Source organism: Moschus berezovskii, chromosome 7, assembly GCF_049115385.1.
Source record: "Moschus berezovskii isolate FMDL1 chromosome 7, NW_MosBer_1.0, whole genome shotgun sequence".
NCBI classification, from domain to species: Eukaryota; Metazoa; Chordata; class Mammalia; order Artiodactyla; family Moschidae; genus Moschus; species Moschus berezovskii.
This window is the reverse complement of record NC_142466.1, coordinates 92,111,657-92,138,903: the sequence shown is the minus strand read 5'-3', so window position 1 is coordinate 92,138,903 and position 27,247 is coordinate 92,111,657. Positions and strand designations below refer to the sequence as shown.

General features: G+C 48.7%; 1 protein-coding gene across 6 annotated transcripts in view; it reads right to left on the bottom strand.

Annotated features, from left to right (window-relative positions):
- Positions 1 to 27,247, bottom strand: part of WNK2 (WNK lysine deficient protein kinase 2) — a 151,672-nt gene that overhangs the window by 24,104 nt on the left and 100,321 nt on the right. Inside the window, exons 20-29 of one of the 6 annotated variants that reach the window (XM_055427493.2) lie at positions 16,352 to 17,175; positions 16,109 to 16,178; positions 14,175 to 14,257; positions 13,387 to 14,078; positions 11,958 to 12,172; positions 10,893 to 11,081; positions 10,067 to 10,165; positions 3,289 to 3,333; positions 1,568 to 1,827; positions 893 to 932 (exon numbers count right to left, since the gene is read on the bottom strand). In XM_055427493.2, coding sequence (XP_055283468.2) covers positions 921 to 932; positions 1,568 to 1,827; positions 3,289 to 3,333; positions 10,067 to 10,165; positions 10,893 to 11,081; positions 11,958 to 12,172; positions 13,387 to 14,078; positions 14,175 to 14,257; positions 16,109 to 16,178; positions 16,352 to 17,175 — 2,489 coding nt within the window. In that variant the 3' untranslated portion in view covers positions 893 to 920. The remainder of the gene's footprint in view (positions 1 to 892; positions 933 to 1,567; positions 1,828 to 3,288; positions 3,334 to 10,066; positions 10,166 to 10,892; positions 11,082 to 11,957; positions 12,173 to 13,386; positions 14,079 to 14,174; positions 14,258 to 16,108; positions 16,179 to 16,351; positions 17,176 to 27,247) is intronic. The other 5 variants (XM_055427489.2, XM_055427490.2, XM_055427491.2 and 2 more) reach the window with 5 other exon arrangements.

The window sequence follows — 27,247 nt, the reverse complement described above, 5'->3', positions numbered from 1 at the left end:
GTCCATGGGGTCACAAAGAGTCGGACATGACTGAACGACTTTCACTTCACTTCATAGCCACTGTCGAAAACAGTATGGAGGCTTCTCAAAAAACTAAAAATAGAGCTACCATATGATCCTGTAATCCCTCTCCTGGGCATGTATACGGACAAAAACATGGCCCCAAAGGATACATGCACCCCAATGTTCACTGTAGCACTGTTTACAATAGGCAAGACACGGAAGCAACCTACTTGCCCATGGAGAGATGAACAGATAAAGATGCGGTATACATATACAGGGGAACATTACTTAGCCATTAAAAAGAATGAAATAATGCCTTTTAGAGTAACACGGATGGTCTTAAAGACCATCATGCTGAATGAAGTCAGACCAAGTAAGACAAATATTGTAAAATATCACTACTTTATGTAAAATCCTTAAAAAAATGATATAGGTGAACTTATTTACAAAACAGAAACAGACTCACAGACTTGAACGAACTTATAGTTACTGTGGGGAAGGATGGGAGAAGGAACAGTTAGGGAGTTTGGGACTGATATGTACATACTGCTATATTTTAAATGGACAGGGACTTCCCTGGTGGTCCAGTGGTTAAGAATCCGCCTTCTAATACAGGGAATGCGAATTTCACCCCTGGCTGGGGAAGATCCCACATGCTGCAGGGCCACTAAGTCTGTACATTGCAACTACTGAGCTCACACACTCTAGAGCCTGCATGCACCAGCTCGGGAGCCTGTGCGCCAAACAGAAACCCACACACTACAACTAGAGAGAAGCCCCCATGCACAACCAGAGAAAGCCGGTGTGCAACAAAGAGCCCACGAGCCCCAAGGAAGTCTCAGTGCAGCCCCCTCCCCCACCAAAAAATGGATAACCAAGAAGGACCTACTGTATAGCATAGGGAACTTTGGTCAGTATTATGAAAGAACCTAAATGGGAAAAAAATTCGAAAAAAGAACAGATACATGTATGTATAACTGAAACACTTTGCTGTACCCTTCAAACTGAGACCACATTATTAATCAACCACATTCCAATATAAAATAAAAAGTTTAAAAAACAAAAAACAAAACAGAATAAAATAAAACCTCCTGGCCCAGATGGCTTCACCAGTAAACTTTGCTAAACATTTCAGGGAGAAATAATCTTGCACAAATTCCCCCAGGAGACTGAAAAAGAGGCAATACTCCTTCAAAGTAGGTTTTGAAGTCAGCAGTCCTGATCCAGGAACAAATCACACAACAGAACCAAAGACAGCAGCTCCTCACTTCTGTCCCACGTGTTCTGGGCACACCTGAGCTAAAAGGCAACAAGAGGTATCCCCTGGGTACGTCATGCAGACCATGCCCACTTTGCCAGCTTGGGTTCAGATGGAAGACAGTGACGGTGGGGCCAGCAGGACAAGGCCACACCTGCAAGCTGCTGGCCAGTCCCACCTAGACACTGCCCAGCACCAGCTCAGGGCCTACTGCTCTGCTGAGATCTGGAGTCGTGGCTTCACTCCCATTCTGTCCCCTCGACTCTGGGCAAATCCACCCCCCTTCCCCCCCCACGCCCCACTTACAGCCCGTGCCTCGCCAGAGGCCAGGGGCCAGCCTGCTGTGGCCTCCATGTCATGCAGTTTCTGTGTCTGCTTCAGCTGGTTGAGTGACGGCTTCAGTTGGGTGGCCCCGACCGTCTTGCTTGTCCACTCATCCACCAGCTTGTGCAAGTCGTCCGTGAAGGTGCCTTTCTTGTTGTTGCTGTTGTTCACCTGCGCCTGGATGTGCAGGGCAGGCTGGGGGCCCGGCTCAGGGCCCGGGACCAGGCTGCTGGTGGAGGACCCTGGGGAGCACACACAGGCCAGGGTTGCTGACACCGCCCGCCAGCACCACTGGCCGGCTGCAGTCATTTAAACAATGGTCTTGCTTAAGCCAGGCAACACCTTGCTTCAGGAGATGGTCCGCATTTGGGGGTCCATGCAGTTTTAGACACAGTGGAGTGATCTCAGGCTACAGGGCTTTGCCAGGCAGCCATCACGCACCTCAACAGTCAGGGGACAGGATCCCAGCTGCTGGAAGCTTTACGCAGTATCCATTCTGTGCCCACACTGCCCAGGACCACCTGACCTCCATGTGTGGGAGTTCAGAAAACTGCCAGTACAGCTGGACACAGACTAGGGGCAAAGTCCTCCGGCTTCTGCACTCTAAGTTCTAACATGAGTATTCAGAGGAGACTCAACAATACTTCAGGCAGAGTGCTTAGCAGCTGCCAATATCCTTCCAGCAAAGGGAAAACGCTAGCAAGAGGTTGGACTGCTATTTCCGTGAACGATAATGATTTGGTGATCTGGAATTTAAGACACAGAAACCGTGCCTCTCCTTACCAGAGCACATAATAATAATAAGGGGTACAAACATCCAGAGCCTTGGTGCCAACTAAGGGGCTGACGCCTGCAGAAGGAACTGTGAGGCCCAGATGCCCAAGGAAGGCCTGGGGCTGTGGCTTAGGTGAAGCTGGAAAAAGGAGAGCACACTTGGCCACTTTACTCAAAGATCTTTTTTAAGGACCAAAATAGGACTTTTAAACTTTTTAAAATTGTGTCCCTTTCCTCCTCTAGTACATAATTTCTGGTTGGCAATTTTGGATAATCCAATTTTTAAATTTTCTGCACTAAATAAATAACCTAATGACCATCTCTTCAAACAAGTCATTGCAAAACATAGTTTACTTTAGAGGCTAGCAATGAAAAAGCACAGACACAAACAGTTAAACATTAGTGATGAGATTTTTACACACGTTGCTATTTCTACATGAACATTTCAGCCCAAAAAGAAAAACAGAAAAATTTTTTAAATTAAAAAAAAAAAAAAAAAAAGAGGCATGAGATGAGAGCAGTGGGCGGCCCAGGTAAACTGATACCCATTTTGTCCCGGCATCTCTCCTCTGTGGGGGCACTCATCTTTAGCACTTGAAGGAAATACTCATTCCTACGGTTTTGGAAAAGGAGCCAATTAATGATTGGTAATACATGGACGTTTCGGAGAAGGAAAGCCAGTTAGATGTGAACCGGCAAGAATGCACAAACTCTAAGAGCCACAGAGGCTTGAAAGTGTGCCTGAGGGCAGCTATCTCGCCAGGTGGAGGCCCAGCAGCGCCCACGGAAGGTGGGCGCAGAGCGGGTCCACACCCGCCTACCCGCTGGGCCCTTGGCTCCCGGTCCAGCCGTGGAAACCCTGATGCGCACTAGCCACAATAAAGCCCATGCGATGGAAGCGGACAAGGGGTAAAAAACCCGATAATTACGACTGCTGTGCTCTTTGCCTAGACAGAGACGCTTCAAGGCAGACCCTGCAAGGGAAGAAGAAATGACACAAGACCACAGGGTTAGGCAGGACAGCACACACGGGGGACAAGCCACCACACTCTAAGCAAAAGTCATCAGTGTGCGAGGAGGAGCCAAGGCCAGCAGTTCAGAAAGAAGGGACCGGCCTCCTGGGCTAACTGGGAGGCCCCCAAGTCAGTGTGGAGGTTTACACGAGCTTCGCCGAGGGGCGGAGGTGCAGGGCCAAGCCCCAAGCTTCAGGTAGAAGTGTGTGTGTCTCTAGAAGCATATTCCAAAAAAAAACAAAAAAGAGAGAGAACGAGAGATAGAGAAAGAAAAAAAAAAAAAAACGATTAAAAAAAAAAGCAAAGCACACTGCTTGGCTTTCAAATGTAAGGTTTCTGGGAGTCCTGCTGGTTAAGGCAGGATGCCCACAAAAGTCAGCCAGGAGAGCTCTCGGGAGCACAGCCTGGCCCTGCCTGGCATAAGGCTCATGGGCAGTTTTACAAGTGCAAAAAGATACATTGTTTTGCAGATTTGAGGCCAGTCTCAGATCGTGGGCTGCCCTGAACAGGCCAGTGGTGAGTGTGGAGGGGGAAATATGAGGAGCCCTGTCTACAGAGGCGGGAGGGAAGCTGACCCTCATTCTCAGTAACACGGCTGCCTCATTGGGTATTCCCTGTCCATGGGGCAGGGTGAGAGCCCTCCTTACTGCACCATCGCTAAGAGCTCCCAGAGGCTGCCTGTGCTAAGACAGATGGGCAGTGACTTTAGTGTTTGGCACTGACAATTAGTGCCCACCTGGAGGGCAGATGAGCTGGCCGAAAGGGGCTGCCACACCCGGTTTACCCTGTGGCATTCCAGGCAGCTGAGCAGGCAAAGGTGGGATGGGCAAGGACAGCTCAGGTGCTCCCAAGGTCACTCAGCAAGGCCACGCTAGCATGGAGGGTCTGTTTGTGCTCCTGCCCATGGCCCCTCCCCTTGAGTACGATTCCCTACACACCCCCATTCTCCCAAGGGAGTGCCCACCACAGCACCATTCCCAGCCCCCTCACTACGGAAGGCAAGACACTGTGCTTCCTGTATTTGGGGACAGGGGCAAAGGCTTTTTGGGGAAAAGCTGTACTCATTGGCTCAGAAATCTAGCTCACACTGAGCTGCACTTATTTTGGTTCATCCTGTTGTGTTCGCTGAGGCTGACTTGGTAAAAAAGGGAGGTGATATTCATTTGGGGTCTGTAATGAGAATAATGGAGAAGGAAACGGTAACCCACTCCAGTATTCTTGCCTGGAGAATCCCATGGACGGAGAAGCCTGGTAGGCTACAGTCCACGGGGTCACATAGAGTCGGACACGACTGAGTGACAGAACGGAACAGAATGAGAATAAAGCGGAACTGGGCCAGGCAGGAGCAATCCAGACTGACCCTCAGTGGGAACTCTGAAAAGTTTTTGCTGATCTGTGTCCTGAGATGGACCACAGCGGGAAGCACAAAGCCCTTTAGGGGTTCCAAGGTACAAAGGGAGGAGGGTTCTGGGCTCTGTGACTGTGCATGTGATCACAGATTTCCTAGTCGAGATCCTGGGGTTGTACTGTCCTCTGGACCACAGCAATCCCCTACAGACGACCCTGGGACCTGGGACTAAGTACTCTGCCAGGTCCCTACAGTCTAACCATAACAGGTTCTTTCAAAAGGCTGCTCTGTGCCTGCCTGGCAGCTCCTAGTGTTGCTAGAGCTCTGCATTCAGAGCTGTCTCCTATCACCCTTATGGGAAAGAGAACACGCTAGCTAGCCACAGAAGCTGCCTGCTAGAGGGAGTCTGTGCCTGCGATCAGCCTGATATCAGGGCTCCAGACTGATCTTTCTGGTTACCCAGGTAGGGTCAAAGCCATCAGACACCAGGACATGGTGCTCAGAGCTAGAAAGTGATACCCCCACACCCCCACTGGACACAGCCTAAGGGATGGAGCATAGCTCCTGGCCGTCCATACCCTGGCTAAACATGGGCCCTGAGGTGACCAGAGCCTGGTCAGCTCCCAGCCCTTAAGGTGGATCTTTAACACAAACAAACCAGATTTGGATCCCTCCACACAGGGTCACACTGTCTGGCTCTATAAGACCACAGCTGAGCGGGCATCATGTGGCTAACCAGTCCACACTCACACCAGAGTCCTGTCCATCCTCAAGTGGCCCCTCGAATCTTGTCCGCTGTGTCTGCTCCCTGGCCTGAGTCCTGCTCTAAACACACACCATGCAGACAGTGTCTGATGAACAAGTCTCTACCCAGCCCTGCTGAACCCACCCTGTGCTAGTATACACATCGATTCCTGCCTACAGAGCAGGAAGGAACAAGGCAGCTACAAGGAACATCAAGCTAAAAGGAGCAATGCAAGGGCAGCAGGCCTGCACAGAACCCACAAAGGGCCCACATGGGACACACCAGGGGCCTACTTGCGGCCCACAGGATACCTACATGGGACCCACACAGGCCTACAGGAAGCCAACATCAGGCGCACATGGGGAATAATGGTTTTAACCAGCCCCATCCCCTGGTATCCCATGAAGAGAGAGTCCTCCCCATAGTTCCATCCTTAGCCAAGGCTCGGCAAAAGCCAGCTTAGCAACCCCAGAAATACTCTGAGAAGCTTCCACATGGGCAGATGCTAGGGATCTGGGGTTTGGCAGCCTCTCCTAACTACTGAGAAAACTGTTCTTCCCAGACTGCAAAGGAGCAACACACTGGATGACCTAACATCCTATCCTGGTGCAGCTCGTGTCTGCAGGACCCCCATAGCCAGGCCAGGAGTCTCAGGCATCACCCAGGCCTGCATGTAATGAGGTCCCCCACCCGACTTGCCCCTACATTCACTTTGGCATGGAAATAGAGGCGGCTCCTGGTATGTATGGCCAGCCCTGTCAGGTACCTTGGAGTGCCAGAAGGACACCTCAAATCCCAGGATACATGATGCAGGCAAACTGCTCAAGAGGTGGACCAGGGCAGCCACTATCACATCTGCCTGGGCCAGGCCCTGCAGCCACTATCACACCTGTGGTTTACCAAGGTTCAAATACTAACGAAGCTCACAAGGAACTGGGGACAACAGCCTTAGTGCAGACCAGCCAGGGGCTTCCCCACTTCCCCCCATAGCAAGAGGCGCAACTCCACCGGTCAGCCTTGCACCTCCCAGTGGCATCGGGTGCTCTCCTCTGGCACAGAAGACAAATGGGACATAGAGACAAAACATCAGCCTGGGTGTCTCTGGATCAAGCCACCTAGATCCGAGAACGGAGCTGAAACTTCTCTGGGAAGCGTAAGCAGGGAGGAAGGATGTGTCTCAGCTCTACCCGAGGGTGACTCCACCCTGAACTTCATTCCCCGAGTGGCACAGGGCCCGCCCTTAGGACAGCTCCTCCTGGGTGCTCGCAGTGCAGGCTGGGGCTTCGTGACAGGGAGGGATGAGAAGAGTCCCAGGCGAGGGAAGAAGCTGGGGGGCTGCACTGTGGCGCCAAGCGGTCCCAGACACAAACTTGCTACAGCATGGACGACACCCGGCCTGCTGCTGATGGACACGTGAGAAAAACACAGAGCAGACCTCACTGCTCCTTGTGCACAAAGAAAGGCTCGGCCCGCACCTGTCTCTGTTCCAATGAAGAGTGGAGGCAGGGTGGGGTGGGGTTCAGGGAGGATCAATGGGTCTGACCACAGCTTCTGACTAACAGGACACAACCACTTTCTGAACATGACCTCACAGCCCTGACTCCAAGCTTCCTTGAACCCTCCACTGGCTGCTAGGAGGGGTCTGTACCCAGAGCCTCACTCCCAAGTCTGCCCTTCCCTGAGTGCCAGCCCGCTTACTGCTCTGAGGGCTGGCTTGTTCTGGTCCCCACCCTACGGCAGCACCCAGGCTTCACCCTCCCCTGGCTCTCCATCTGGGGCATGGCTGCTTCGCCACCTCGAGTTACCTCCCCAACTCCCGAAGCTGCCTGCAGCTCCACCCCAGGTGCCCCCACCCATCTCCAACCCCTCTTATCTTCTCCAAGCTTCATGGAAGCTGGGACCTTCTTTGTGTACTTCATAGCTTAACACAGGTTTTATTTTCCTAGAGTCCTGTCCCCTGTACAAACTGAAAACCTTCTCTTGGCTTTACCTCCAGGTCTGGGCTGGACCAGTTTCCCCCACAACCCCAGAGCCACAGCTCTCAACACCCAAGCTCAAGCTCCCTCTGGCCTTGCAGCCAACCCGAAGTCACCCCGCCTGTCAGCCTTCAGGTAGGTCTCTCACTGAGGCACGTGCTCAGTCTCCTCTCAGAGCACAAAGCTCCGTGGTCACCCAGAAACCGGCAGTCTACAGGTCCAAGAGAACCCCCTGCAGGGTTCAGCAAATGCCAGCGCACTGGGACGGGATGGGGAGTCCTGGGTTATCTCACCCCGTTAGAGTGGCTTCTTCACATGGCTTCACATGGCTCAGCTGGAGGCTGCAGTGAGCGGGTCCAGGGCAGGAACCCACAGTACACCCTCCTGACCAGCAACCTCAGAGCATGTGGGGGCCACGTTGTGGCCCAAAGACTAGGAGCTCAGCCATGCTGCTGCTGCTGCTAAGCTGCTTCAGTCATGTCCAACTCTGTGCGACTCCATAGACAGCAGTCTACCAGGCTCCCCCGTCCCTGGGATTCTCCAGGCAAGAACACTGGAGTGGGTTCCCATTTCCTTCTCCAATGCATGAAAGTGAAGTCGCTCAGTCGTGTCTGACTCTTAGCGGCCCCATGGACTGCAGCCCACCAGGCTCCTCCGTCCATGGGATTTTCCAGGCAAGAATACTGGAGTGGGGTGCCATTGGCTTCTCCGAGCTTAGCCATGGTATGCCTAAAAGGGCCACTGTGTGAAAACAGGCAGCATTATTGGATTCATAGCATCGGAGGAAATAAAGCCTTACAGACCAGCATGTACCACCACCTAAAATCAATCTACACAGGCCAGCTCCCCGTTTGCTACCTAGCCGTGCCACACACATTTCTTTCTTCCTAGCCACACACACAAGCACAGAAGGAAAACATAAACCTTTGTCCCCACTGAGCCTCAAACAATTTTTTTATCTTGAAACAATAATTAATAATGATATAAATGAAAACCCTTAAAAAAAGAACCACCTGAGTAGAAAGGTAGCCTGGCAATGACCTCAGGGGCTACATGGTTCTCTTCACTCACACTTTTACCCCAAATGCCCTGCTCTAATCTGCTTCCCACGCCTGGCTGGCCACCCTCAAGCAGTGATACACACACTTGTCTGACTAGGGGATGCCTAGAGGTGCAAGTGCCCTCGCCACAGCTTCCCAGGAGAGAGCCAGGCACACACAGGCAGAAGAAAGAGGGATTAGTGGGTGATGTGCGAGGTGAGCAGGGAGCCAGGATGCATGCAGGCCTCCCAGCCCCCTACCCAACCTGGCAACGAACCTGCAGACCCAAGACACCTGAGCAGAAACAGGGGGGCGGCAGGGGGCGGGGGGGACTGTTAGCAGACAAGAAGCACTGGGCAGTTCCTGAGCATTTCTACACAGTCTTATGCCTCTGACCTGTCCCTCCCGGGGAGTGTGCCAAAGTCACTCTCATGGGGATGGACACTGAACTCTGATGGATGCCTGCCATGGATGTGGCCTCAGATCCCAACAAGCACAATGTATCTTTATTGTACCAGCAAAAGCCAGAGACCCTAAACCAGCATGTACAATCCAATGGGTAAAAAGCAGAACACTTCTGTTGAAAAACAAAAACCTGAAAACCTCACAGCTTCTGAATCATTGGCCAATTGGTCTGAGGGATGAAAACCATTTTGGACAGCCTGAGCAGATGTGCCGTTCCTGGACATGGAGTCCCTGGGTACTAGCAGTGTGTTCCAGGGAGGCAGATGATGACTGGGACTTGAGTTTTGATTTAGCAGAGCTTTGAGGAACTGAATAATTGACTTCATCTCTGAGGTCGGTGAGATGAGAGGGAAATACACCAAGTAAAGTGCTCCAGCTAGAGAGAAGACCAGGAGGGGCCGGGCCCACACAGAGAGGCACAGCAGGAGGCTTGGAATCACGTCTCTCAGGGTCAGAGATTCCAGACGTGACAAGAATGGAGAGGGGGGCCAGGGCATCCTAGCTGGAGCACGTTCTCTCAGCATTTCCACATGCAGGGAGTGGGGCAGTGGGTTAACAGTACTGGATGTCGAGATACGGCCCTTGTACAGAAGTTACACCCTCCAGTGACCTTCTAGAACTGTCTCGGCTCGCTACATGCATGTCTTCAGAGTCCAGACACGTGTGAAACACACCATGCGTCTAGAGAAGGCCGGGGTTGTCTTTTTGTTGTCGCTGGAACTGGGGACAGCAGACGTGTAAATCTGCCACGATTGCAACAGAAATAAAACTACGTCCAACATAAAAAAAGAAAAAAAAAACAAAACACTAAACAAACGAGTGACAAAAGAAATGCAGAGCACCTTGGGGCCTGGGGCAGAGCGCCAGAGGCTGGGAGTGGGCAAACCACTGCACATGCTTTTGGTGTCCAGGCATGAGCCAGCCAAGAGCATGCACTGGCGCTTTCTGGGGCTAGAAGGGTGGGCATGGACGGGGTTCCATTTTTTATATTAAGTACATGATTTCAATGGGGGTGGGGTAAGGTGTCCTACAAAATGTATGGAAGATAATGAAGACAGGGAGGGGCAGGGGAGAAACCAAGGGCCAGGAGGTGATAAAATACAAAAGAACAAATACAGACAGATGGACACAGACACGGGTCCACTGAGGAATCGAGCGCGAGGTTTGCTACTAGACTTATAGGTCACTCTCTCAGACGTTGGGTGGTAAACCGTCCAGCCTGCAAATGAATATAGAGGGAAGAAAACAAAGAGACAGGCATCAAGTACAGTCTCTGGGATTCCTCCTACACACCACCAGCCATATCAGCCTCTTCACTTAGCATCCACGGCTCCACCTAGCCCAGCCCAGAGGACCACAGCCACTGATCACATAATGGAAAGGAGGCAATGTTGGAGCGGAAGAGAAGCGGACCCCAGGAGAGCGTGCGGGGCAGGGTGGGGGGTGGGCACCGGCAGCGGTCACCACGACTTCTCTGGAGAGAGATGGTGGGGGTGGAGCATCTCATCGCGGAGCTGCTGCATCCACGGCAGCGGTGACGAGCATTTCCTCCTCAAGGCCAATCTCCCAGCTCAAGAGCTGTGCCCTCGTCCCCCCAACTGGCCCTCCTGACGGAAGGACCCATGTTTAGTGGGGAGTGGGGTAGGGTGGGGGTGGGCCAGGGCCTGGGAACCGGCGCAGAGCACACAGCAGATGCCACATCTGACCTCTCAGTGGTCCTGGCGCCTTCCCCAGGCCGGCTCTTGCAAAGCGCACCTCCCTCTGAGCCGCTTACAGCAAGACTTGATGATGGGCAGGCCATCCACTTTTCTCATTCAAAATCTACATCTAACGTTTTTTTTCCTTAAGAGGCTGTCGGCAGCCTTGGCCGCAGCTCATGTCCCCTCTACGCCACACGGGCCCTATGAGGCTAGCACATGCTCGGAGACGGGCGAGCTGGGAATCACCTGGGCCATGCGCTCCGCCTCCATCACTGGCCAAGCCGGAGCAGATGTCTGCAGACAGGGAGGCCCGCACGGAGCAAGGCTGCTGAGTCTGAACTGCCTTCCCACATGGGTCTGAAGCTGCTGTGGGCCCTGCCCCAGCTTGGGCAGGGTCCTTAGTAGGAGGGGCTCTGCTGCAGTCTGACAAGTGACCTGGGTTGGGGGGAGAAGGGGTGACAGGCACGATGAGGCACCACAGGACAGACCAGCCAGCTCAGGTCACGTCTATCCTCCCTGCTCTTTGCTGGGTGACCTTGGGGAAGCTGAGTCCCTACAGGCAATGGGTACATTGCTGGATCACCCATGTGCGGTTGTCAGGAAGATCAAAGAAAATGACCACTGTTTCCACTGGTGCTAACCTACGTTGTGCAAACGCTGTGAAAGGACCACAGCCCATCTGCAGATGTACATGTGGGCTCAAAGGGGACCTGTGGATTTCCTTACTCTCCGAAGTCTTGTGTTAGCTTTAGGAATTGATATGGAATTCAAGTAATTTTGGGTAATCCTAGGAATTCTTGAGTCTGTATCCTGCAGGTTACCTGCAACATGGAGAGGGAAGGCTTAAGGTCAGCTCACTGCTGGCTTCCCACCTGATGCATTTGAGGCTTTCAGCTCACTGGGTCCCCACCCCAGAGTGTGGGGGCTTGGGGTGTGTACTCTTAGTGCCTGGGCATTGTGGTTAAAGGCTGGGGGGTGGGAAGGGTCCTTATCATCCTTTCCCTCCCCCAAGGCAGCTGCTCAACCCCTACTGTCAGGGGCTGACATACATCTGAGAAATGGGATCAGAGGAAGCAGACCCCAGCCCGGGCAGCACTCTGCAGGGAGGAGCACATTGCAACCCACAGGCAGCTGGGACTCCGGTTCTTCCCTCCTGGCAGGAGGGGTGGAGGCCTTGGCTCTCTCAGGCCTGAAGACGCTTCCTTGCTCCAATGAAAGGAGATTCAAGAAGCGCTCTTCCAAGGCCTAGTGCCTGCCTTCCATCTGCCCAGCTCCCACGTCTGAGGGTGGCTAGGAGGGCCCTGGGCCAACCTGTGCTGGAGGCCACGACCTTGAGCTGCTGCACCAGGGGGCTCAGCAACTTCCCCGCCTTCAGCTTGCTCTTGCTGGTCTTTCTCCGGCGGCCAATGGGTGGGGCCGTGTGGAAGAGGCCTAAGTTGGGGGGTAGCGGCTTGCCTAGGCGGCGGTACAGGGCCTCGATCTCCTGTTTCTGCTGACTTTGTAGCTCTGAGATCTCCTTCAGATGCCTATAGGAGGGAAAGGAAGAGGGAAGCCAGGTGGGCATTCTGGTCATTTCCAACATGAGGGCCCCTCCAGGAGAGCCCAGGACTGGTAGGATGGGTGTGAGGAGTAGAGCCTGCAGGGTAGGCTGGGCAGACAGGCCATGCACAGGGGACATAAGGGCATTTAGATGTCACCTTCTGTTTACACCTAAGCCAAATGGGAGTATCACTGAGACCTCTGGCATCAACTCACCCAACAACAGAACTGCATGAAGACCAGCCTAAGACATTCAAGTTTTCCAATATATCCAGACTTGTAACATGGCTGTTTTTTTTTGGGAGGGGGGACGGGGGGAGGATATGAACAACTTCTCACATTTATGCTTACAATACAAACCCTACTCATAAAATTGGTGAAGAAACAAATATTCAGGGCTCAGAATTGGAAGGCTGCCTTAGCTTATCAGGCAAATAAGTGTTACTTCCTCCATGTGAGGGAACACAGCACAAGAGGCCTCTCAGAGGAGAGGAAGCCTGAACAAGCAAGTCTACAGAAAATATGTCATTAGCCTGGGGCTCCAGCTGTGCCCAGTAGAGCTTCCAGCTAAGGCTGAGCCCACAAGCAACACTATTCCTGAGAATAGAGCCGAGATGCCAGGTCACATGGGTGGGAAGTGGCTGTTAAGACTTGGGTGGAATGCTGGCTGTGGGCAAGGGCAGTTTCTAGAAAAGTCTAGAAAAGGGCTGGCAGGTCCCAGGTGGCCTTCCTCAGGGAGAATGCAGCCAAGGCTGGGGGCCCTCTCTGCAAAGCCAAGAGTAGGAGAGAGCACGGGCTTCTCCTGCCCACGTCTCCATTTCCGGGCCCACTCCAAGAGCTCATAGCCACTCCTTCCCGAGGATTCCAGCCTCTCCCGACCTTAGTAACTCAAGTGTGGGGCCCTCTTGTCCTGAAGGAGACTTCCTGGCTTAGCTGTATCTCAGTGACCCTGCCCACAGCAGGAGCAGGTAAACTTGCAGGGGGAGAGAGCAAGTGCGACCAAGGCCTATGTCTGAGACTGAAGGAGGAGGGGAGGTGTGGGCCCCAGAGACCAGGGACCAGATCTGACGGCAGGGACACTGTTTCTGCCCTGACACCCAGCCCAAGCAGCTCAAAATGCACAGGGCAGGACGTGGACTTCAGCTGCCGGACACTACCCCTGACACCATAGCCCAGACCTGACCTGATCCACAGGACCTACTTCTCTCGAAGACTCTGCAGCTCTTTCCTGATATCAGCATCCTCAATCTCTGAGTCGTTGTCACTGCTGATGTAGGATGACTGGGAGTGGAAGGAGGTCACGCTGATGGTGGGGACCTTCACGCCCATCCTGCTGGGTGTCTCCAGGCCTGGGGAGCCAGCCCGAGAGGACCTATGCAGGAAGGCAGCGGCCTTCTTCACAAAGTCACTGGCCACACCACCACTGCTGCTGGGCAGGGAGGCATGCTTCTGCACAGAAGGCCTCCTGTGAGGGGACTCCTCCCCAGAGTCACTGGACATGGGCTCTTCCATGCCGACCTCGATGGAGGAGGCTGTCTGTGCCCGCCGCACAGCCAGCTTCATGTCTGGGCTGCAGGGAGCCTCGTCCAGGTAAACGTCAGGTGGGGCCGAGTACCGCAGGCTATTGGGGGAGGCCAGAGTCCACTCATCCTGGGTGCTGACCACTGAGAACCGGCCCACGGTTTTGGCTGGAGAGCTGCCATCCTGCTGCCCTGGCCACTTCGGAGGGGATCCTGATACCAGAGTGCTGTGTGGCTGGGGTTGGCTGTCCTGGCCACCCTCAATCAACGTCCCCGGGCAGCTCTGCATGGACTCGGCCAAGGTTTCCCCAGGGACCCTGCTGGTCCGTTCTGTGGGCTCCAGATGGGCAGGGATGGCAGAAGCAGGGACATCCTTGGGAAACAGTGGAAAGGAAAAGATTCCACGCAAACACCATCAGAGAGCAAGCCCGCCAACCCACTGAGCATCTCACTGGAGAAAACTTCTTACCTGGGGGGCACTGGGTGCTGCGAGCGAATCTGAGGCCACCTGTCTTCCTTCATGGCCAAGCATGTGGCTCAGAGATGATTCAGCTGTAGGAACATTAAAACCATTACTCAGGTTGGTGCAGAGAACAAAGGCAGGAATGACCCAAAAGCAGCCAGCCAGAAGAGAAAGGGAGTGGCAGTGAGAAGTGGTATGTGCAGCTGGAAAACAAAAACTACTGACATCCTAACCCCATCACTTCACAGGAGATGCCCTGTGATCCAGAAAAGGGGGGAGACATCAGCCCAATACTACTCAGATCCCTGAAGACCCCTGCTCCAGACCCTCAGGCACAGCCAGGCCTTCCACATACCTGATGACTATCACCTGTCTCACTTGTCCTCTCTGTACCCCTGATGTGTCCTGTCTCACCTGACAGCATCACCTTCTCTCTCCCTGACATGTTTTGATGATAAAAGGGTCTTACGAGGTCCAGGAAGATCAGAACAATAAGGCTGACTCCTAATCCTGCTGCTCTAAAGTCTATGGAAGGTCCCTGTCATCTGAGACTGTCTCATTTCCCCATCTACAGATGATACATCTGACCAGCCTTCCCAGGTTGCTGTGAAGAGTAAACAACAGAAGCAGAAGGAGCTGATGTGTGGAAGCCTGGCCTGATTAAGACCTGCACAAAGCACAAGAAAACCAGAGCTGTGTGTTAGCCTGAGCTGAACTGACATGCTGCCATGGGCAGGGGATTGGGGGAGGCATGACAGGGGCTGAAAGAGCCTCCAGCCAGGCTGGGGGGCTGCCCCCGCACAGATTCCTGAGAAGACCCAGATTTATCTGTTATGCCACCCCAACTCTAGGCAATACAAAACACTCCTCCCTACGCGACTGTGGTGAAGATCATCCAATCTTGCTCTGCACACCTCTGGGGACAGGAGGCTCATTACCAACTGTACTCTGTTTCTGATCAACTCTGACTACCAGAAAAATTGACCTTTTCCAAACTAGAATCTATCTCTTGGAGTTTCCCTGTCAGTTCCACACTCTGGAAGGGTCCAGCACTTGAAGGCACTGATGATGCAGAAGGCGGCTGCCCATGGTACACAACTCACAGAAAGAAGGCAGAAGGAGATGGAGAGGGCACTCAGGTACAATCTCTCATCTTCTCCCTTGCCCAGCCCACGCCTGCTTCATCCCATGATCCTTATCTTCCCCAGGTAAACATCATATGTTACGGCTTCTGACCCCAATTCCAGAAGCCCCACCCCTCTAAAGTGTGGCATCTATAAGAATGCAGTGTCCTGGGGTCCAGCCACAGAATCCAACGGTCCACTCCCCTTGTTCAGTGATCTGGGAGGACTGTTCTTGCCACTGATACACACCCATGGTCCCATTACAAGGTCAGTTGGATCCTTATCTTGACCATCTCCCAAGAAATTCCAGGCCAAGAAGGAACCAACACCTTAGATCAGACCAACTCCCTTGTGCTAAAACATATGTGTTCAGGTAACGAAATGAGAACTACAGCAAGAATTCCTGCAGAGATGCACAATACTCAGGAACCACAGAAGAAATCCTGTTTCAGAACTTCACGGATGGCTCTAGCCTGGCAGCTTCCACAGACCTGTTGGAACTCCCCAGCCCCAGCCTTGCATTCTGTCCAATAACCAGTTACCTTATAACCTCCTATAGAAATAGGAACTAGGGGTATCCACCAGAATATACTGAGAGCACTGGGGAGCCAGACAGGCCCTGTCAAGATCCAATACCCAGTCAATAAGGCTTTCACCCACTTCCACAGAGGGCTTTCTCTTGGAGTGTGAACACATGGTTTGTGCTAGAACTGCTTCTGCCACATCTGGGTCCCACCCAAGATGCTGTGGGGATGAAGGGTAAAGAAGCAGAATGTTTCAAAGTAAGGAAGGCTGGTAACACCTACGGCTTGTTACCTGTCACTGACAAGGACACGGACTGCTCCAGTGTGACTTCTAATCCAGGGGCCATTTCTGACTTTTCCAACTGAAGAAAGAAACAGAAAGAAAGAGCTGTGAGCCTTACTTGCTAACATCTCTGTAGCAAAACTGCAAATCCTCTCCTCCAGTTCAAAGGATGGACCCCTGCTCCCTAGGCAACTCACACATGGGTGGGTCAGACATGAAATGCCTGGAGACAACGCCTCTGGCAGTACTCACCGCAGGCTGGGGCAGCAGGGCCAGACCGCCCCCAGAGGCCTCTGTATGGGGCTCATCCCCTCTTGGGGGTTCCAGGGTGAAGTCTCGGTCACCTGCCTCCACAGGGGTCCCGGCCGAGGCTGAGGAGGTGGGCACGTGCTCCTGGTAGAGCAGAGTCCTCAGCTTCTCGTCCAGGCTCTTGATGGTGCTGTCCACAAAGCCCACCCTTGGGGGCGGCCCTTCTCCATCTGACTCCAGGGCTGAAGGCGGCTGAGGCGGGGCGGTGGGTGCCAGCGGGGGACTAGGGAGCTGGGGAGTGGCCAGACTGATTGCTCCCACCACGGTGGGGAGTTGGGGAAGGGGCTGGCTCACAGTGGGCTGAGGGGCCCCGCCAGGGGCACCAGATGCGGGGGCCAAAGCCGATAGGGGCTCCCCCTTGATGATGGGCTCTCTGGCTAAGGCCAGATCCCCCAGACCCACGGGGTGAAGGGGGGCCTCCAAAGGTGGGGCACAAGGCCCTCGGCCCATGCCAGGGGACTGTGCAGCAAGCTGAGCATCAAGAGTCTCCATTAGTGGCCAGGGAGTCTTATGCTCACTGGCCGGCCCCTGAGGGGTTCCTGGTCCCCCTGCCTGCATGGCAGGCCCCGCTGCTGGCTCCAGCTTAGGACTGGCAGCTGGTGGGGCCCTGTCTTGGGACAGAGCAGTCACGGGAGGGGATGACGGCACCAAAGGGGCTGGTGCACCGCCAGGAAGGTCCCTGGGGCCTGCTTGGCTCAGAAGCTGCAGATCAGTTGAGAAGCTGGGTTTCTCCTTAGAGGACAGCTGGTCTTTAGAGGGTGCTGAATCTAGAAGAAATAGGAAAAATGCCTCTATACTAACCTGTTCTGGTCCATTCACCTGGTACTTTGCTAGCTAAAAAGATGCCTTCTTTGGGCTGGTAGTGCTCTATATACCAGTTCTCGTCTCCTTTTCTCCGACATACCAACTCCATGAATGTGCTAGCTCCAGCCTGAGACTCTTGAACACATCTTCCTGCGACCCTGCTTCCCACCTCAGGTTGTGCTCCAGAAGTCTCCCATTCAGCCGCTCTAGCACATCCCACCTTCCTTCTGATTTTTCTGTGGCACTTAGCCATCAGGCATAATCTGTCCCTGTCTGTCGACTGTCTTTCCATGCCCCCATGTGCCAGGCGAGCTCCATAAAAACAGCTCTTATGACCCTTGCACTGGCCTATTCCACAAAACTGTAAAATGAAATTATAAAGTCTTCAGTAGCAAGCAGTACACATTCTCCTGCCCTGGAGAGGACAGTAACTTCTGATGAGCCAGACACCACGCTTTGGTAAGATCAGAAGCTCGGACCAGAGAGAGGAGATCAATATGAAGGAGTAGAAGAACAACGTGTTCACACCCTCTGCGAACACATCAAAAATACATCACAGGTGGAACAATTCTCACTAAAATCAAACTGAAGACTGGCAGGAAGCCTTTTGTACAATCAAGGCTGTAAAGATCTACACTGAATCAGGTAGGAAGTGATCAGGTCAGAACTGATGCCCCTAGAAGGGGACACAGAGGTAAAGGGGGATTACATGGGCTTGGAGATCCTCCCTGAGGAGTGAGTGGTATGAACCACATGTTAGACATCCCATCCCTGGGGTCTGACACTGAGAAGATGAGTCCCCTTGGTTGATTTGAAAACCAATGGGACTAACAGGAGGGCTGTAAGAAACCTAGAATTCGCTCGTGAAGAGTATGAATACTCTTTGTTTACGCCTAGGAACAAAACAGAGGAAGAAGATTGAAAGTGCCTGGGTCTCTGGTCAGTTTCCTGCAGCTGATCCAAGGCATGCCCTAGACCATACTGAGCACCCACTCTGGCACCACGAGCTTCAGCATGGCTTCCCACTAGGTCAAAGGCTGCTATGGTGGAGGAAAATGTGCATCTGTGGGAGACAGAGCTGGCTCTGACCCAGCCCTGCATCTGGTTGGGGGTGGGGTGGGACAGCCATTACTGGTGTTCACAGAAGCGGCAGATCAGGACAGACTGGAACTCTGAATGGTGTGCAGGCACAGTACAAGCACACACACTGGCCTACACCAGGTACCACTCAGATCCTCTTGCTCTAGCACAGATCTCCACTGGAGCAAACATTTCATTGTCAGGAGAGAGGGGAGCACAAACTCAAAGGGAAAGGAGGCAGCTTGAACTCCACCCTCAGGGATTCTGCTCTAGACTTTGAGACCAGACCCCACCCTTGATAGGGCTGTGATGACCAATGAGCATACAAGAATCCCCAGATCATACCTGGCTCTGCCTCTGGATTCTCCATCTCCAATCCTACCTACCATCAAGGTGACACCAGCCCGCACACTCTGGGAAAAGATATGACCCTGCTTACTTCAGATCCAGCTCTCCCACCAAAGCCACTGGGCAAAGACAGTCTGAACAGAGATGCTCCCATACAAGCACAACTCTTTAAGACAAAGACAGGTAACTGTTTCACCTAATTTCATAGAGAAAACAGATGTTAAGCAAAATGAGAAGACAGAGAGATTTCTTTCATATGAAAAAGGAGAAAACCCCTGAAAAAATAAATAATAAACCAGAGATAAACAATTAATCAGAAAGAGTTCAAAGCATTAGTAAAAGAATGCTTAATGAACTAAGATAATAGATGAACACAGTGAAAATTTTAACGAATAAGTAGAAAATATAAAAAATAAAGTCATAAAATACAACAACTGAAATGAAAAAACACCAGAAAGATTTAACAGCAGACTAAGTGATACAGAAGAATGCCTAAGAGAACTGGAAGACAGAATAATGGAAACCAGCCAATCAGAACAGAAAAAGAATATTAAAAGATGAGAACAAGTTAAGGGACCTCTAGGACAATATCAAGCATACTAACATTTGCATTATTGAGGTTCCAAAGGAGAAAAGGGTAAAAAAATGTATTTGATGAAACTATGCCAGAAAACTCTCTGAACCTGAAGAAAAATAGATATCCATGTACGGTAAACATAGAGTGTCCCAAACTGAAAGAGACATATACACCAAGACCTACCATAATTAAAATGGTAAATGTTAAAGACAAAGAGAGAATCTGAAGGCAGCAAGAGAAAAACAAAGAATAACATATAAAGAAACACCTGTAAGCCCATCAGCTGATTTTTCTGCAGAAACTTTACAGTCACAAGGGAATAGCATGACATACCCATAGTGCTAAAAAGGGAAAATCTAAAACAGGATAACCTACCCAACAAGATTATCATTCAGAATTAAAAGACAGCTAAAGGGGACGACAGAGAATGAGATGGATGGATGGCATCACCGACTCGATGGACATGAGTTTGAGTAAACTCCAGTAGTTGGTGATGGACAGGGAGGCCTGGTGTGCTGTGATTCATGGGGTCACAAAGAATTGGACACAACTTAGCGACTGAACTGAACTGAACTGAAAGAACTTCTCAGATTAGGAAAAACTAAAAATTCACAATATTTAACCCAACTTTAAAGGAAGTCTTAGATAGTCTTCTCCAAGTGGAAAAAAAGGGGTACAACAAAATGAAAGAATTTACAGGAAGGAAAATCCCACTTGTAAAGGAAAATGCACAGTATATACAGCAAAGACTGTGGATCAAATGCTTATATAAGATTAAAAGACAAAAATTAGAAAGTCGACTATAACTAAAATAAACAGTTAAGGGATATACATGGAGATGTAAAATATGACATAAAAAAACACAAAGTGTGGAGACTCCACTGGTGGTCCAGTGGTTAAGATTTCATGCTTCCACTGCAGGAACCAGGTTCAATCCCTGGTTCAGGGAAATAATGGCACAGCCAAAACAAAACAAAACAACCACAAAATGTGGGGGAGAGGAGTAAAATAATGGAGATTTTTTAGAATGTGCTTGAACTTAAATGACTTAAATGACCAGATTAAAATAAATAGATATTTAGGTCAACAAATATGAACCCCATGGCAACCACAAATCAGAATCCTACAGTAGACACACAAAAATAGGGAGAAAGTAACACAAGCATACCACTAAACAAAATAATCAAACCACAAGGAAAGAAACTAAAAGAAGATGAAAAGAACACAGAATGAAAAGAATAACCCAGAAAACAAGTAACAGACGAGCAATATGTACATATCTATATACAATCACTTTAAATGTCAATGGACTAAATGTTCTGATCAAAAGACATAGAGGAGATGACTGGATGAAAAAACAAGACCCATCTATGTTCAAGAGCTCTCTTTAGAGTTAAAGATATACAGACTAAAAGTGAGGGGATGGAAGGAGATATTTCAGGAAATGAAAATGACAAGAAAGCTGGTAGCAATACTCATATCTTACAAAATAGACTTTACGAGAAAGTCTATAAAAAAAGACAAAGAAGGCTATTATATACTGATAAAGTGATCAATAGAAGAAGAGAATATAACATTCTTTAATATATATGCACCTAAGATGGTGATGGACAGGGAGGCCTGACGTGCTGTGATTCATGGGGTCGCGGAGAGTCGGACACGACTGAGCGACTGAACTGAACTGAACTGAACTGAATATTGACTACACTAAAGCCTTCGACTGTGTGGCTCACAACAAACTGTGGGAAATTCTTAAAGAGACAAGAATACCAGACCACCTTCTCAGTCTCCTGAGAAAACTGTATACAAGTCAAGAAGCAACAGTTAGAACTGAACATGGAACAACTGACTGGTTCAAAATTGGGAAAGGAGTATACTGTCACCCTGTTTATTTAACTTCTATGCAGAGTGCATCATGTGAAATGTCAGGCTGGATGAATTACAAAAACTGAATCAAGACTGATGGGAGGAATATCAACAACCTCAGATATGCAGATGATACCACTCTAATGGCAGAAAGTGAAGAGGAACTAAAGAGCCTCTTGATGAGGGTGAAAGAGGAGAGTGAAAAAGCTGGCTTAAAAGTCAACACTTAAAAAACTAAGATACCAGGTCCCATCTAGTCCCATCACTTCATGGCAAATAGAAGGCGAAAAATGGAAACGGTGGCAGATTTTATCTTCCTGGGCTCCAAAATCACCGTGGACAGTGACTACAAGCCATGAAATTAAAAGATGCTTACTCCTTGGAAGAAAAGTTACAACAAACCTAGACAGCATATTAAAAGCAGAGACATGACTTTGCCAACAAATGTCCGTACAGTCAAAGCTATGGTTTTCCCAGTAGTTAAGTAATGAAGTGACCATAAAAAAGGCTAAATGTGAAGAACTGAAGCTTTCAAACTGTGGTGCTGGAGAAGACTGCTGAGAGTCCCCTGGACTGCAGGGAGATCAAACTAGTCAATCCTAAAGGAAATCATCCCTGAATATTCATTGGAAGGACTGTTGCTGAAGCTCCAATACTTTGGCCACCTGATGCAAAGAGCTGACTCACTGGAAAACATCCTGATGCTGAAGACAAAAGAAGTGGGTGGCAGAGGAAAAGAATTGTTGGATAGCATCACCTACTCGATGGACATGAATTTGAACAAACTCTGGGAGATGGGGGAAGACAGAGGAGCCTACACTCCATGGGGTCACAAAGAGTCAGAGATGACTTAGCAACTGAACAAAAAGAAATGCAGGTGCATCTAAATATGGAAAGGAAATATTAATGGTCAGAAAAAGGAAAAATTGACAAAAGAATAAGAATAGATTATAACACTTCACTTATATCAAGGGAGAAATCATTCAGACAGAAAACCAATAAGGAAACAGTGGTCTTAACATTAGACCAGTTGGACTTATTATATACCTGTAAGACATTCCATCTAAAAACAGCAGAATATACATTCTTTTCAAGTGCATGTGGAACATTCTCCAAGACAGATCACATGCTAGGCCACAAAACAAGTCCCAGCAACTTTAGAGGACAGAAATTACATCAAGCATTTTTTCTGACAGTAACAGTATGAAACTTGGGCTTCCCGGTGGCTTAGAGAGTAAAGAATCTGCCTGCAAAGCAGGAGACCTGGGTTTGATCCCTGGGTTGGGAAAATCGCTTGGAGAGGGAATGGCTACCCACTCCAGTATTCTTGCCTGGAGAATTATATGGACAGAGGAGCCTGGCAGGCTATATTCCATCTGGTTGCAAAGAGTCGAACATGACTGAGCAACTAACACTTTCACTTTTTCACTTTCCACTTTTGGGATTTATTACAGGGAGAAAAATGGGGGAAAAAACAAAAACATGGAAACTAAATAGTATGATATAATAAAAACAATAGGTCATGAAGAAATCAAAGAGGTTATCAGAAAACATTTGGAGAAATGAAAATAAAAGCACAACTTTCCAAAATCTATGTGACACAGAAAAGGGAAGTTCTAAGAGGGAAGCAATAAAGGCCTACCTCAAAAAGGAAGAAAAATCTCAAATAAACAACGTCAGTTACTGTCTAAAGGAATCAAATAGCAAACCCCAAAGTCAGCAGAAGAAAAGAAATAATAAAGATCAGAGAAGAATAAAATAGAGGACCCCCCCCAAAAAAAACCACCTCAACAACAGAATAATCAATGAAAACAAGACCCAGTGTTTTTTTCTTTTTTTCTTTTTTAGGATAAAATTGATGTCTTTATCCAGGCTCATTAAGAAAAAAAGAGAGGACTCAAAATAAGAAATTAAAGAAGAAATAATAAAATCAATATCAAAGAGATACAAAAAAATCATACAGCAACAAATTGGATAGCCTATTTCTGCTTCATTGACTATGCCAAAGCCTTTGACTGTGTCGATCACAATAAACTGTGGAACATTCTGAAAGAGATGGGAATCCCAGACCACCTGACCTGCCTCTTGAGAAACCTGTATGCAAGTCAGGAAGCAACAGTCAGAACTGTACATGGAACAACAGACTGGTTCCAAATAGGAAAAGGTGTACGTCAAGGTTGTATATTGTCACCTTGCTTATTTAACTTATATGCAGAGTATATCATGAGGAACGCTGGGCTGGAAGAAGCACAAGCTGGAATCAAGATTGCCGGGAGAAATATCAATAACCTCAGATATGCAGATGACACCACCCTTATGGCAGAAAGTGAAGAGGAACTCAAAAAAGCCTCTTGATGAAAGTGAAAGAGGAGAGTGAAAAGGTTGGTTTGAAGCTCAACATTCAGAAAACAAAGATCATGGCATCTGGTCCCATCACTTCATGGGAAATAGATGGAAAAGCAGTGGAAACAGTGTCAGACTTTGTTTTTTTGGGCTCCAAAATCACTGCAGATGCTGATTGCAGCCATGAAATTAAAAGACGCTTGCTCCTTGGAAGGAAAGTTATGACCAACCTGGATAGTATATTAAGAAGCAGACATTACTTTGCCGGCCAAGGTCCATCTAGTCAAGGCAATGGTTTTTCCCGTGGTCGTGTATGGATGTGAGAGTTGGACTGTGAAGAGGGCTGATCGCCGAAGAATCGATGCTTTTGAACTGTGGTGTTGGAGAAGACTCTTGAGAGTCCCTTATACTGCAAGGAGATCCAACCAGTCCATCCTAAAGGAGATCGATCCTGGATGTTCATTGGAGGGACTGATGCTAAAGCTGAAACTGCAATACTTTGGCCACCTCATGCGACGAGTTGACTCACTGGAAAAGACTCTGATGCTGGGAAAGGTTGGGGGCGGGAGGAGAAGGGGACGACGGAGAATGAGATGGCTGGATGGCATCACCGACTCTGTGGACATGAGTTTGAGTGTACTCCAGGGGTTGGTGATGGACAGGGAGGCCTGGCGTGCTGTGATTCATGGGGTCGCGGAGAGTCGGACACGACTGAGCGACTGAACTGAACTGAGAATAAATAGATAAAAACCCTAGAAACACACAATCTTCTAAGACTGAATCAGAAAGAAATAGACAATTGGAATAGACAGGTCAGTAGTAGTGAAACTGAATTTGCCATCAAAAAACTCCCAAAAAACAAAAGTCCAGAACCAGACAGATGACCTGACAGACAAAATTCTACCATATAAAGAAGAGCTAATACCTAGCCTTCCCAAACTATCCCCAAAACTGAAGAGGAGGGAGCATTGCCAAATTCTTTCTAAGAGGCCACCATTACCCTGATACTCAGAAAAATACATTTACAAAAGAAAAAAATTATAGGCCAACAACAGTCATATAAAAAGATGGTCAACATCACTAATTATTAGAGAAATGGAAATCAAAACTATAATGAGGTACCACCTCATACCAGTCAGAAAAGCCATCCTTGAAAAGTCTACAAAAACTGGAGAGGACATAAAGAAAAGAACCCTCCTACACTGTTGGTGAGAATGCAAGTTGGTGTAGCCACTATGGAAAACATGTATGGAGGTTCCTCAAAAAGCTAAAAATAGAGTTTTCATATGATACAGCATGTATCTGGAAAAAAACCATAATTCAAAAAGATACATGTACCCAGATGCTCATAGCAGCACTATTCATAATCACTGATACATGGAAACAACTTAGATGTCCTTCAACAGATGAATGGATAAAGAAGATGTGATATATATACACACACACAAATTCTACTTAGCCATAAAAAGAACAAAGTAATGCCATTTGCAGCAACACGGATAGAACTAGAGATTATCATACTAAGTGAAGTTTAAGTTAGAAACAGAAAGACAAATACCATATAATATCACTTATATGTAGTATCTAAAATATAACACAGGGGTTTCCCTGTTGGTCTAGTGGTTGAGAATCCACCTGCCAAAGCAGGGGACACAGGTTCGATCCCTGGTCTGGGAAGATCCTACATGCCCCCATACTCTAGAGCCCACGTGCCACAACTGGTGAAGCCCACACACCTACATCAAAGACTACCCCCTGCTCTCTGCAACTAAAGCTCATGCTCAGCAATAAAGACCCAGAACAGCCAAAAATAAATAAATAACTTAAAAAATAAAACATAACACAAATGCATTTATCGACAAAACAGAAATAAACTCACAGACATAGATAATAGACTTCTGGTTGCCAAAGAGTAAGGGAACTGAAGGAGGGTGGATTGAGAGTTTGAGATAAGCAGATGCAAACTATTATATATAGAATGGATAAGCAACAAGGTCCCACTATATAGTACAGGGAACTATATTCAATTTCCCATGATAAACTATCACAGAAACCAATACCAGACAATCCTCTGTGGTTGGGTAGACCAACTGAAATTGATAACAATCAAATTGAGACATTAACTGAGAACAATCAATGTTATACCACATGGGAGATAGCCAACGCACTCAAACTATCCAAATCAAGCAATGAAAATCATTGCACCAGCTTGGTTATGTTAATAGCTTTGATATTTGGGTTCCACATAAGTTAAGCCAAAAAAAAACCCTCTTGACCATAAGTCTACAAGTGATCCTCTATTGAAATGCAAGACAAACATTCCATTTTAAAAAAGAATTGTGGAGGGTGATGAAAAGTGGATTCTGTAAAACAATATAGAATGGGAGAGATCGTGGGGCAAGTGAAATGAACCAACACCACCAACCACACCAAAGGCCAGTCTTCATCCAAAGAAGATGATGTTGTGTCTACAGTAGGACTGGAAGGGAGTCCTTTATTTATGAGCTCCTTCAGGAAAACCAAACAATTAGTTCCAACAAGTACTGCTCCCAATTAGACCAACTGAAAGCAGCACGTGATGAAAAGCATCCAACATTAGTCAACAGAAAATGCATCATCTTCCATTAGTATGACACAAGACTGAATGCTTCTTTGATGATCAGGCAAAAACTGTTACAGTTTAGCTGGGAAGTTCTGATTCATCTGCTGTATTGACCAGACATTGCACCGGATTTTTGTTTATTTCAGTTTTACAAATTCTCTTAATGGAAAAATCCCAACTCCCTGGAAGACTGTAAAAGATACCTAAAAGAATTCTTACTCAAAAAGATAAGAAGTTTGGGAACACGGAACTATGAATTTGCCTGAAAAAAGGCAGACATTATTTTTGCCATAGGCCTGGGAAAACAGTGATTATGTGTCTTTAAAAGAAGCTGAATAAATGATCCCTGATTTCACTTCTGAAAAAAAAAAAAGGAAGCCTACTTTTAGCCAGTACTAACTCAAACAACATTCAGAAAACAAAGATCATGGCATCTGGTCCCATCACTTCATGGGAAATAGATGGGGAAACAGTGGAAACAGTGGCTGACTTTATTTTTGGGGGCTCCAAAATCACTGCAGATGCTGATTGCAGCCATGAAATTAAAAGACGCTTACTCCTTGGAAGGAAAGTTATGACCAACCTAGATAGTATATTAAAAAGCAGAGACATTACTTTGCCAACAAAGGTCCATCTAGTCAAGACTATGGTTTTTTCAGTGGTCATGTATGGATGTGAGAGTTGGACTGTGAAGAAAGCTGATTGCCAAAGAATTGATGCTTTGGAACTGTGGTTTTGGAGAAGACTCTTGAGAGTCCCTTGGACTGCAAGGAGATCCAACCAGTCCATTCTAAAGGCAATCAATCCTGGGTGTTCATTGGAAGGACTGATGTTAAAGCTGAAACTGCAATACTTTGGCCACCTCATGCAAAGAGTTGACTCACCGGAAAAGACTCTGATGCTGGGAGGGATTGGGGGCAGCAGGAGAAGGGGACGACAGAGAATGAGATGGCTGGATGGCATCACCGACTCGATGGATGTGAGTTTGAGTGAACTCCGGGAGTTGGTGATGGACAGCGAGGCCTGGCGTGCTGTGATTCATGAGGTCGCAAAGAGTCGGACACGACTGAGCGACTGAACTGAACTCAAACAAGCAAAAATTTGCTTCAGAAAATCTTGTTTTGAGATAAATGTATTTACTTAAAATGAAAAATTAAGCTATTGTGCCAGCACTATGACACTTCTTTAAATATTTACAAAAACTGGAGAGGGCATGGCT